Source organism: Alligator sinensis, unplaced genomic scaffold (genome assembly GCF_000455745.1).
Source record: "Alligator sinensis unplaced genomic scaffold, ASM45574v1 scaffold1177_1, whole genome shotgun sequence".
NCBI lineage: Eukaryota > Metazoa > Chordata > Crocodylia > Alligatoridae > Alligator > Alligator sinensis.
The window spans coordinates 2,151,656-2,164,531 of NW_005842120.1; the positions used below are offsets into that span (position 1 = coordinate 2,151,656).

At 41.1% G+C, this 12,876-nt stretch overlaps 1 protein-coding gene across 1 annotated transcript in view; it reads right to left on the reverse strand.

Moving 5' to 3' along the window:
* Positions 1-5,907: 5,907 nt before the first annotated feature.
* The window catches only part of LOC102380169 (monofunctional C1-tetrahydrofolate synthase, mitochondrial-like), a 163,744-nt gene continuing 156,775 nt past the window's right edge, over positions 5,908-12,876 (reverse strand). The window contains exons 9-10 of the mRNA XM_014520477.2: positions 9,785-9,894; positions 5,908-6,194 (exon numbers count right to left, since the gene is read on the reverse strand). Coding sequence (XP_014375963.1) covers positions 9,805-9,894 — 90 coding nt within the window. The 3' untranslated portion in view covers positions 5,908-6,194; positions 9,785-9,804. The remainder of the gene's footprint in view (positions 6,195-9,784; positions 9,895-12,876) is intronic.

The following is a 12,876-nucleotide window of genomic DNA, read 5'->3' on the forward strand; positions in this document are numbered from 1 at the left end:
CAAACAGTGGCAGTGCTCATGCCCAAGGTTTCAGGGTCATGCAAAAGCAGGGCCTCCATGGAGCCAGACACTGTCCAAATCTGCTGGTGAGCTCAAAGCTCACTGTTCAGGTGGAGCTCTGGCAGGAGCCCAGGGCTAACCAGGTAGTGAGCGCAGAGCTCACTGAGTGTGCACAGTATAGTCAAAATGTGTGTGTATGTATGTGTGTGTGGGGTGGGAGGAAGTTGCACCCCACTGCCCTGTTCCTGGATCCACTACTGAGCAAACCTGAAGGCAAAGTTCCAGTGATTTCAATAGGAGCAGGGTGGGGACAATGCTATGAGCTTTTGAAGATAGAGTCTAAAACCTGAAAGAAAAAATGGGTGAGGAAGCTGCAACTGACTAGTTCAAATGCTTTAGCGGATATTTATGTTGGGGAGAAAAGAAAAGAAAAGAAAAGAAAAGAAAAGTGAAAATGATTTGAATGCTCAAGGAGTGCTTGGTAAGTGGATACAATGACACAGATGATTGTCTGGAAATTGCAGGCTCCATGGTCTCTCAGCTATCTTAACTGGCTTGCCTGCTGCAGACAACTAAAGAGCAGAACTAGTTCAAGTAGGAAAAGCAGCATGCACCTAAACAGCAAAATACCAAAAGAACCCCCATTGCCTGCACACAGTGCATTCAAAACAAGTAAAATACAGAACATGTATGCATATAAAATATGATTTAGAAATGGATCATTAAAATAGATCCATCTCAGAGCGTCTCACTGAGAATCTCTACCAACAACAAACTCTTTAAAACCAACTAGTGCTATGGAGTCGGCCTTCACTGAAACAGAACAAAATTAGCTGTGGTAGAACTACATGCAAAACTTGTTTGTTGTGAGCAAAAGATCTCTGGGAAACACAGAGGTAGTTTTTAAAAGAATGACTCCAGAAGAACTGCTTTTCCTGCGAGTGCACAGTTCTACCTGCACTTCAAGTAGTACTGTGTGGCAAGATGCTGTTGTAATATAGCTGTAATGTGCCGCATAGCCTAGGGCAGTTTAAAATAGAAAAAAAACATGAAAACTTTCTGGGCAAATGTCCTTAACTACAATTATCTGAAAAATTGTTCTTAAACCTTTAGCAACTACTTTACTGAAACATAATTTTACTCAAATGGGCACAATCAGAGAACATCTAGGCTGCTCACAGGCATGGAAAAAACGAAACAGAAAAACAGTGCTTTACCAGAAGAGGAAGCACATTAGTTTGACCTGACTTCCCAGCATCTGTAGAGATTGGGTGCTTCAATGGGGCTTTTTGGCTCTTGGATAAAAGTGCCAAAAAGCCCCACTGAAGTGAACGATCTATACAGATGCTAGGTTAGCCTGGTCAAACTAATGCTATGCCACTTCTGGGCATGTGCTGTGCTCGGCATGGGGGTGCACCGAGCTGAAAGTAAAGCGCTGTTTTGGTTTTCTTCCCCACGTCAGTAAGCAGCCCTAGAGTCTAGCCCAGCATAAGCTAAATTTTCAAGACAAGCCAATCTTGTTAAGCAACATGAAATTAAGTCCCATCTCTTCGCTCTAATTCTCTCATATTGGGGGACCAAGTTATAGCATAATAGCTCCCAATAAATGAACTAAAGCACAGTTTCGGTATACATTTAAAACAAGATTTAGACCCTGCAGAACAAAGTTAGGTCAGGAATTCTGTGTTGTAATGAATTCTCAAGTGTAAATAAGACCACAGAGAGATTGTATAAGCCTGTAACATACAGATGTGAGTAAGCAGGGTGGAGCACCGAGGTGAAGAATATGTCGCTGGGGAAATAAAACTATTTCTTGTCATTATTTCACTGTTTTTGCTTAGAAGGACAATGGTCTATTGTCTTAATGAGCTCCATTGTTTAGTTGCTGCTCTTTTCATTTTTTAATGAAAGAACCAGCAGTCGGACTCAGTGAGTGTTTCCTGAGATGGAGCCATTTCGAAAGCTTACAAGCTGAACACACTATTCTGTGCGCTTTTCAGAATCCTCTATTTTATTTTTGGATTGCTGCAAGGCAAAAAACCCCAAACCATATTCAAAAAAGGGAAAGCATCTGATGGGTTGAGAGCCCACAGTGCAAGATTCTACTCTGCAATCTTCTGAGTACTTGCTTAAAGGAAAGTGTAATTCAACTATGAAGCTAATTCAATTTTATATGAGGGTTAAAAATATGCAAAGCAGAGTCTTGACTGACCCTAAATTCTGTCTCTAGGCTCCAAGGAGACTTTGCCTTTATGACTACTCATTGTGTCCTTGACCACAGACAGGATACACACTATATAGAAACCAGCATGACAGAATCCCCTAGGCATAAGCCTGAATTGAATGTTCCCAAGGACACAGGTAAAAAGCCACATCCTATTGTAACAATTCACCCCCATCATTACCACACCATCACATGGACAGCCTCAGTTTACCACACTGTCGTCTCTGACAGGCAGGAATTAAAGATTCCAAAAAAATCCCATATCTAAATGTGTGGCTTAAGTTACCATACTACTTTGTGTGCCCGTGTGTTTGAAAAATCAGGCCCTAGCAAACATGCAGCTCTTGAACATGAGCTTAGCAAACAACTGCCTACATTTTTAACTATAACTTGCACTTATTGATCAAAATAGAGCAAAAGATAAGGCAATGAACCAATTTATTAAAAAAAAAAGTAAAGAAAGGATTTTTGGAATTTAGTTTAACCAGACCTTGCATGGCAACAGTGATGTCCTGGCATGATGCAATCTCAGAAAATGCTACAACTGGAGTGGATTAGCGTCACCTTTGGAGGGTCGAGACATTGGTCTGTGTCCATAAATAAGTGGAAGGGATCAACATTATGTAACTGGAAACCTTGAAGAAGTTTAAAAATTAATGTTACTTCTTCAGAGAGACCAGACATTATGGATGTAAGGGACACTGCTGGCCCTTATATCCAGTGAGGTAATCATGAGTACTGGATTGATGACAGGCAAAGGATCTTCTGAATAATAAGACATTTTTGGATGTTCTGCTCTGACAGATGAAATTATAATGATGTCAATATACATTACACTGTGCAATGGAGCTCACTAAATGAATCAGCCCAGAAGAATATATGCATTAGAATAATGTCTCTGTTTTCAGACAGACACTTGAATAGCTAGTTATGAATAAGGAAATGGTATTAACATATGCCCATCACTGTGCCAGTGATTTTTTCAATAGGTGCATAAAAGTAACATAACAGCTGTCACCCCCTTAAACTTCTCAACCGTCTGATAACTGCATCATAAAGGTCTCCTGTTTAAGTCACTACTTCTGTTTGATATTAAAATGCTGCCATAGCTTTGCATTTCAGGGAAATCCTTCCAATTTTAACATAAACCTTCCAAGGTAACATAAAAAAAACTACTTCACTGGGACACAATAGTGGAGGTTCACATTTTTCAAAAGAATGGAACTTAAAATACAGTTTATGTCACCCTAAACAGGTGATTTCCCCACACATTTGTAGCTGAAATAGGAAACAAAATGGACCAAAAATACTGACATTTTATATCTGATAAACTCTTTTGACAAATAAAAATTCCCATGACTAGGAGACACACTACAAGTGATTCAAAGCTTGCTAACTTGTCAAGGAAACAAGTTTCATATAGAAAAAGATCTTTACAAAATATGTGTTCTTTTCTCCAATATCCCTCTCATTTCAAATTTGTCTCTTCCTAACAGTGCCCCAAGAAGCACATTGACTGATAACTTAGAAATGTGCAGTTGCTTTGTGTGTAGCTTCCGAATGCCAGGAGATGAACTATATTTGTTCAAGAGCAACGGGTTTTACCATGCAGTATCTTCTTGTTCATATTAATTTTTAGAAAGCAACTGATGAGGCAAATTCTTTTGTTGGTAGCTCAAACAAAAATATATAAAACCATAGCATGGAAAATTTCACCTCTGTTACATCATTTTAGATGTAAAACAAACATTCACATATGTTAGCAATGGTACATATGGTAGATGACTTCTCTGCTGTAAACAGAATAAATTAGCTTGTAATATTTTGTTCTTAGATTTAAGATTACTTTTTGTCACAAAAAATGTTTTGCAGGCAGAGTAGATTTTTGCTCTATGGTTTTCTTGATATCCTTCCAGAGGCATCTAACAGGCATACTTCAAATTCACTCTCGTCTCCTATTACAGGAAACAGAGAAATTGCAGTTTCTATTTTCAGAAATCTGAAAAAATGAAACAACAAGTATTATTGTAATTGTTCTTCATTAGCTAAAATAACAAGTCTTTGCTTCTTTTTTAAGGCAGGAAAACAAAATATGAGCATGAAAGCACAAGACACACGATATGGCAAGATTTAAACAACATGTTTAATTATCCCCCATGCTACAAACAGCATGTATATATGTAGCAAATTCATGTAATTCTGTTGGCAATAAAATACAATACACCAATTCTTACATCTCTAAGGCTTACTTTGTAATAAAAAAATCTACTGACGAAGTTTAGTGCCCATATTTTTGGACTATTTTTTGTTCCAATAACAAAAATTAATCAGCAGTATGCATCTAAATAGCATTGATAAAGGCATAATAAAAAACCTTTTCTGGTTTCAAATAAAATTTTAATCAACTTTATTGAGGGAGAAAGAGCCAATGGGCCAGTACTTTATTACACAATCTGGATAAAGATTAATGAAAAATTAAATATACTGATGCTGCAGATCAAGAGAAGCAACAATAAGCATGAATGATGTTCACACACCTAAAGCTCAGTTCCAAAAGCGAACTGGCTCTCTCTCTCTTCACATATTGATTCTCTAGCACCGAAGATTCAAAAATAGTCTCTACCAGTTTATCAACAAAATGATCCAGGGGAAATAGTCAACAGGAAATTAAAGCCCTAATGTTAGTGTCTAACGACAGTTAGGAAAGCAAATGAACGCAGGAATGTTAATGCAGCACAGCTCCAGTCTGGTAGCTATGTGGTAGTAAAGGGGTAAGATCACAAGCGAAGAAATATTTTCTTTCTTTCTTCCCCCCCCCCCACTTAGTGCCCAACCTCCCTCTCCCTCCAAATTGGAAATTGGGTCCCACTCTGCAAAGTACTGTACATGAGAATAAAGACTGAAGGCTAAGCTGATTTTATTTTTTGTGGATGACTTGATTGCTTCTGTTTTTTAAAAGCCTAGAGTAGAAAGAGAGATACAGGTCTGAAACCAGGACTCTCTGCTGGCTACAGCATGCCCCCTTTCCTGGCCCATGCAGTTAGGCTCATTCTTGCTAGCTCTCCTTCTGTTCCCATGACTCTTGGGAGCCCAATGGGTCAGCTTCAAAAGTGCTCTCAGCCAAACCTTGTCCCTGGTGACTGGGGTATTCTGTTGGGATATAGCAGGTATGAGTTCAAACCCTTTGAGGCTGGGGGGGGAAGGAAGGGACACATGGTCTAGCAACTAGGCTATTCATGGAGAAGGAAGATTATGTAATTTAGTTGGTAAATACAACCGTCTATGTAGATATCTATCTGCTCGGGGCAGACAGCCTGCTAAGATGCATACACAGTATATAAATCAGGAGAAAACAAAATTACAACTGGACAGATCAAATCAATAAACAGTTCTTAAGGTGGGGATGGTATACACTCCCCCCATTTCCTTAAGGGAGTCTTTCAATCTTGTCTCCAATTATAAGGAAAGCTCCACCTCCAGCTCCCCAAATACTCAAAGCCACCCTTCAGGGACAAATTTAAACTGGACACCTTCCTTCAAGATCTGTCAGAGTGTTACTAGGTACTGACGCACTTAATTTGTTTTTCCCTTTCCCAGGGTGAAAAGTAAACCATGTACCCGAATCCAGCTGCCTAAAAATGATGGACTGGTACAGACTGTAGAAACAGTATATATAAGGGGGGGAAAAAGGAAAGGGGAAGAACGATGAATGGAGAACAATGAGTAAGAGTCCATAAGACCATTTCTTCTGGCTGATTATGCTGGAATGAATTCAGACAAACTGCTTTCAAACAGTTCCTGTTTTCTGCCATCAAGCTTCAAATTCCTACTGTTTTCCTCCTCTCCAGGCTTGAAGCACCTCATAGGGTTTTCCACAGAAAGGCTGATGCTCACAGCTCCTTTGGCAAAGCTTTGGAAGGGTCACAATATCAGTTTTCTAAGTTGCAAAGCATCCAGCTGCACATCACATCTGGACAGAATTGCAAAATAAAAGAATATGACCATGAGTTGTAGGTGGCTGTGCCTTGCCAGATCACAAGAGAAGAAAAATGAAACAAGACTGTTAAAGATGAGGTTAGATTCAGGAATAAACAGTCACAACTGGGTCAGGTGACTAGATCAAATGACAAAGTGAAAAGTGAATCCTGCAGTCTGCACCACAGACATCCTGTAACCTCTCTCTCCTGAAGTGGGTCTGGATCTTTAGCATCTTCAGAGTCAGCATACAAATAACGCAACAGCTCACTCTTCTACTTTTTCTCTCTGGCACAGTTACCTCCATATAAGCCTAGCCTTATTCCACTGGTTAGTCTCTAAGAATCTCTGAAATAAGGGTGAACACCTGTTGTAGTTCCTCTGCTAAAGTCTTTCAGCATTTCCTTGTTGAATATGTCAGTGTGCAGGCTGAGTGGGGTGACAATGAGATGAAGAATTATGAAGTAGTAGGGAATTGATTGGTTCCCTTAAGTGATCATTTCCAAGCTTTTAAAGATTTGGGTATTTTTAATTATGTACAGGGCTTTTTGCAAAGAAAGCATAATACTGACAAGCAGGTGATGTCTGCTGTTTGATTGAAAAACACTTTCAACACTTACCTGGTTTAAATATAGGGTTTTTTTGTTCAAATATATTCTAATATTCATACAGACTCCAAGATGAAAACAGTAAGTCTGGACTTTGCAGAATTTTGTGGAAACCATCATCAGCTATATTAAGAGAGATAGCTTGATGGAGGCCAATGCTTAGCTCAGTTTAGCAAGATAAACCATACAGCTATTCTGCTTGAAGCTCTCTATAAAGTCTCATGAATATGAGCACTGTACAGTGGGATGTAGAACGCATGTTAGAACAATGATTCTCAGCAAGACACTTGTGTTTATAATGAAACATCTGCAGTTCTTGGACTAATCTCTGAATATTTTGCAATCACCACATCTTAAAGATTTGAGTCACTTCTAGTTACTTGGCAAAATACCATATTACCATAAAATTTACAACATGCACTGTGACCAAAAAAAGAGCTCCAAATAAGCAGATAGAAAATCACTATATCTGCTGGATCTGACACCAAATAAAACACATGCACACATACCTCAAAGGATTTTATATCAGCTGTGCAGCAGCCTGTTCCATTGCCTAAACCTTCTTCCATGGGAAAATTATTTTTTTTGAATGACAATTTACAAAGCTAATACAGAAAAACTTACGATAGCATGTTGCAGGAAAAGGGGAGATCAAAAGTAGGAGAAAAGATACGTATTTGTTTTGTTGGTTTTTTTTAAACTCATCTCCCTATCCCTACCTATTCTTTTTCGCCTTGGGCTACTGAAAAGCACTAGTCTAATCAATGTCTTGTTCAAATCTCAGGACCAGGGAAGAAGGTGCACAAAGTCCATAGGGCAATAGTTTCTTTTACCTATTACTGCAGTTGACACTTAAATCCATACTTTATCACCTAAATAGCAATGGCCTGATCTTCACAATTGCTGAGCCTCTGCCACCTTCAACTATGGCATACTGAACATACTCACCATTTAAATCAGAACACTTATCAAGGACATAATTGTAGACACTTAACTTAAAAAACCTAGACCCAGATTTCCAGATATTTTACGGTCATCATATTCTTTAAAAAAAATGTGAGGGGCACGGATTTCTTAGGGTGATATCATTTATTGGACCCACTATACAGTTGGCATAGGGTGAGACAAACTTTTGAATGCAAGACTTGCATTTGAAAGCTTGTCAAACTATCCCAACTGTACAGTTGATCCAGTAAAAGATATTACCCTAAGAAATCCTTGCCTCTCTATTTCTGGACCATGATGACTACATCACTCTTATACAACCTTAAAAAATTTTAGCCACAGGATCTCCCCTCTTTCCCCCTACTCCCTGTGGTTGATGACGTCAACGTCTCCTCAGGAGATAAACATCCTTCCTCCACATGGTTAGATGCCTGCAATTTCTAAAAATCTGATGAGAATGGTTTTTTTTCTTCAGTTTAGTCAACTGTTATTCCCTTCTCAACACAAAAATGTCACCCAAACTTATTAGAAACCAAGGTTAATATTTTCACTTTATGTGCTACTCCAAAGCCAGGTCCTTCACAGCTGGCAGTAGAGCAGTTGGTTTGCTTTTTGTTTTTACTTAATCTATTTATCAAAAAGGAAAATATATATTTTTCCCGGGGGAGTATGACAAACTGGTATGAGACTGCTGGGCAAACACATTGGCGGGATCACTACTTGACTTTTAGCTTCCTTCATTTCTTGGAGTCTCATAATAGCAGAGACTCCCAATGCCTGAAGAAGGTTGACTGCACTCGGAAGCTTGCTAAGAACTTTTTTCCAACTATTCAGTTGGTCTAATAAAGGAGATCACATTTACTCAAAGAACGCTGCCTGCCTAGTTTTTATGACAGGATTTGGCAATCATTTGATTATTCAGAGGAGCACATGACATATTTCTGAATGAAGCTCGATCAGTTGTTACATAGCATATAATAGTTCCTAAGCAAGAAATAAGTTGTAAAACAACAAGAAACGTTACATATAATTCTACACAGCAATAAACCACGAATGGCACTCTAAACAAAAGTAACAATTGCCTATAGATCTGCATATAAAGTTCATATTGATGGTTTATTATGTGTAAAGAAAGGGGATTATTTTACACTGGTTGGCATGATGCTAAACTGCAGCTGGAATATTGTATTCAAATTTTATAATCCCATTGATTCTAGAGGAGGGACAGACACAGAGGAAGTTAAAAAAACACCAAAAAGAATAAGAGGTCTGAAAAATACAACTTTTGAGGAAGGATGAAGAGATCTGAGCATGAAGAACCCACAAAAAAGGAGAAAGAATTGTCTCAAAAAATGTATTGTCATATCAGATGGTGTACAGCAGGGGGTACTTGGGAAGGCCCTAGGGGTATGCACAAGTGGGGATGGAGCGCCGCTCCCAGAAGCAGGGCCGGGGCAGAGTGAGGGCAGCAGCACCTCTGTGCGGGCCACACAGGTGCCGCCCAGCCAGTCAGATATGGTGGGGAAGCTGGCACGCGGTGGCAGCCAGCGCCGCCATCCACCACCCCACGCTTGGCCATGTGCCCCACCCCCCGTCCACCCACACACCACAGCCCCACTTCCACTCTGTCTGGCCACTGGGAGTTGAAAACCCCTGGAGTAGAGGGATCATTTGGTCTCAGTTTGAAGCAGAAGTAATAATGGTACTTATGGTGCAGCAAAAAATATATAATGGTAAAAACAGACTGCCAAAATGGAATAATTTTTAGAGGAGATATTCAAAGCCTCTCCCTTTTGGGATGATATAGGATGGAGGTATTCAACTGGCTGCAAAAAAGCCCAATCCTTAGCTGGTGTAACTTGACACAGCTCTACCGAATCCAGTATGCCATGGCACTTTATGCCAATTCAGCAATTGGTACCAGATCTGTAATGACACATATAAAGCCAGTTCCTTACTTCTGTAATTTATTTTCTCTGTACACTGGCTAAGAAAACAGTTCAGTCAGTGCTGACAGTTATATATTACCCACCTGAATTTGGATCTTGCTTCTCAGAACAATCCTTTTACTTGCTCTGTGACAGGGTCAAGGTCAATGTCATAGAAACAAGGCCTTGTAGGCAGTCCTGGCATGGTGCTCATCTGTGGGAACAATGAAACCAAGTTAGATTCCTGAAAATGCAAGAGGATAAGTGCTCTGTGCATATATACCTTTGATGAAGTGAAGGGCTTGATTGTTCTTCATGAACTCATAACTACAACTGTAATTCTTAAAAAAAAGCCATCTGCTACTTTAATTCATTTTCTAAGACTGAGTTGATAAGGGATAGGAAAGAGGAAAATAAAAACTCTGAAAAAATAGTTTGATAGTACACTGGCAAGAAATGAGAGTGAACTTCCCAAACAAAACAAAGGCACAGGATTTATTTTGTATCTCAAGAGTATTCATCTACTTAAAGCAATGATATTGGCAAATCTGGTAAGGGTGAAGGCAGTATTATGGGAATTCAACAGCCCATCTCTTTGAATGAAACAGAACATGGCAAAGAATAAGTCACGATGCCTTCACAACTCACTACTTAATTAATAAATCAAGATGATTCACGCAAATATGCATGAATTATTGGTGAATCCAGTTCATCATTTAGGGACCTTCCAACCTCTAGAACGTCATTTTTCACAAGTGTTCTGAACACTAAGAAGTCACACAGCTGCAGTGGGAATCCCAACACAGAAGCAGTGACATTTCCAGCAGAACCACCAACCCCAATCTATTTACACAAGCATAAAGCTGCAAGAGCAAACTCATTTAAAATAATTCAGTATTAAAGCCATTCTGGATAGCTTTAACTTTAAAAATATGAGCTGTCCCAATGATTTAAAAGCATACAATTATCTCCGATTTCAAACAAATTATTAATTTTGTGTTTATTTTTACTTTAGTAACACCTTTCAAACATACCTAAGGGTCTTAAAAGCTGTCAGTCCTACTTTCAAAATTATTTAGTTCTTTAGGAGCCCAAAGTCACTTCTGAAAATAGGGCCTAGGAATCTAAGGGTGTGGACAGATCATAGAAAGTTAGGGTTGGAAGGGACCTCAAGAGGTCTAGCTCAACTCCCTGCTCAATGCAGGACCGTCCCCAACTAGATCATCCCAGCCAAAGCTTTGTCTAGCCAGGTTTTGAAAACCTCCAAGGATGGAGCTTCCACCACCTCTCTGGGGAACGTGATTCAGTGATTTTACTACCCTCCTAGTGAGAAAATTCTTCCTCATATCTAACCTAACCTTCCCTTGCAGCAACTTGAAACCACTGCTCCTCATTCTGTCATGTGAACCACTGAGAACAGTCTAGTTCCATCCTCTTTTGAACTCCCCTGCAATTAGTTGTAGGCTGCTATTAAATCCCGCCCCAGTCTCCTCTTCTCTAAACTAAATAAGCCCAGTTCCCTCAGTATTTCCTCCTAAATCATGTCCCCCAACCCCCTCACCATTTTTGTCACCCTCTGCTGGACTCTCTCCAATTTCTCCACATCCTTTCTGTAGTGTGGCCCCAAAACTGGACACAGTACTCCAGATGTGGCCTCACCAGTGCTGAATAGAGGGCAAGAATCACTTCCCTTGACCTATGGGCAACACATCTACCAATGCAGCCCAGTATGCCATTAGCCTTCTGGGCAACAAGGGCACACTGCTAGCTCATATTCAGCTTACTGTCCACTGTAAACCCAGGTCCTGTTCTGCAGAGCTGCTACCCAGCCAATCAGCCCCCAGCCTGTACTGGTGCATGGGATTGTTCCATCCTAAATGCAGGACTTGGCACTTGTCCTTGTTGAACCTCATGAGATTCCTTTTGGTCCAATCCTCCAATTTGTCTAGGTCACTCTGAATGTAACATTTGAAGTGCTTCAAAGGTTAAGCAGACAAATGTACATGCTCAGTGCTTTAAAGCAGTCCAGAAATAACCTTAAAGAAAACAACTAGCATTTAGAAGTGCTTCAAAATGAAGTGTTTCCTGTTATGTGTGTATACTCTGTGGAAGTTGGCAAGGGTGGGCTCATTCATTCAGCATCCCACAGTACTCTGCTCTCTATCCTGCCTCACATTGAGGTAATGCGACAAAATGTCAGTGAGTGTCAGAGGCAGATTAAGGTTTATTGGGGCCCTGGGCAAACACAAAATTGGAGGCTACAGTGGGGTGGGAAGGTCCCCACCTGGTGCTGGTAGGGGAGGCTGGGTGGATCCTGCTGGGCTGGGGGGCACATGCCCACCTCTTCCCCTGCTCCCCTTTCCCGCTAGAACACACTCACTCACTCACTGCACACGGACAAAGACACAAACTCCCTCTCCTGCCATGAACATGACATAGTAGGACTCACAGAAACGTGGTGGGATTCATCCCACGAGTGGGCAGTTAGCATTAGGGGCTATAGGCTCTACAGACGGAATAGAGAAGGAAGGAAGGCGTTCTATGTCAAAGAGCAATACAAATCCCCTGCCAGCAAAATGGGGTCGGAGGAGGGGCAAGCTGAAGTGCTCTGGGTCAAGATACAAGGGGGTCATGGGGAAAGGGATTTAACAGTGGGGGTCTACTACAGACCCCGCAACCAAGGGGAGGAGCTGGACCGGAAATCTTTGGGCCAACTTGCAGAGGCACTTAAGGCAAGGGATGAAGTTGTCATGGGTGATCTAAATTACCTGGACATCTGCTGGGAGGAGCAGTCAGCCAGGTCGGACCGTTCCAGGAGGTTCCTGGCCGAGATACAGGACCTCCACTTAACCCAGGAGGTGCACAGTCCCACGAGAGGAAATGCCCTGTTGGACCTGGTCCTGGCCACAGGCGATGATCTGGTAAGGGGGCTCCAGGTCCTTGACCACCTGGGTGAGAGCGATCATCGCTTGCTGGAATTCATCATCCAGCGCAGTGTGACAAGGGCCTGCAGCAAGACGGTAGCCCTAGACTTCAAGAGGGCCAACTTCAAATAGTTGAGGAGATTGGTGGGAGAGGTGCTGGGGTTCTCGAGGGCAGGGGAACTCAGTGCCCAAGATGAGTGGTCGTTCCTTAAGGAGACGATACTCAGGGCCCAAGGGGTGATGATCCCAACAAGAAGCAAGTGGGGCAAGAG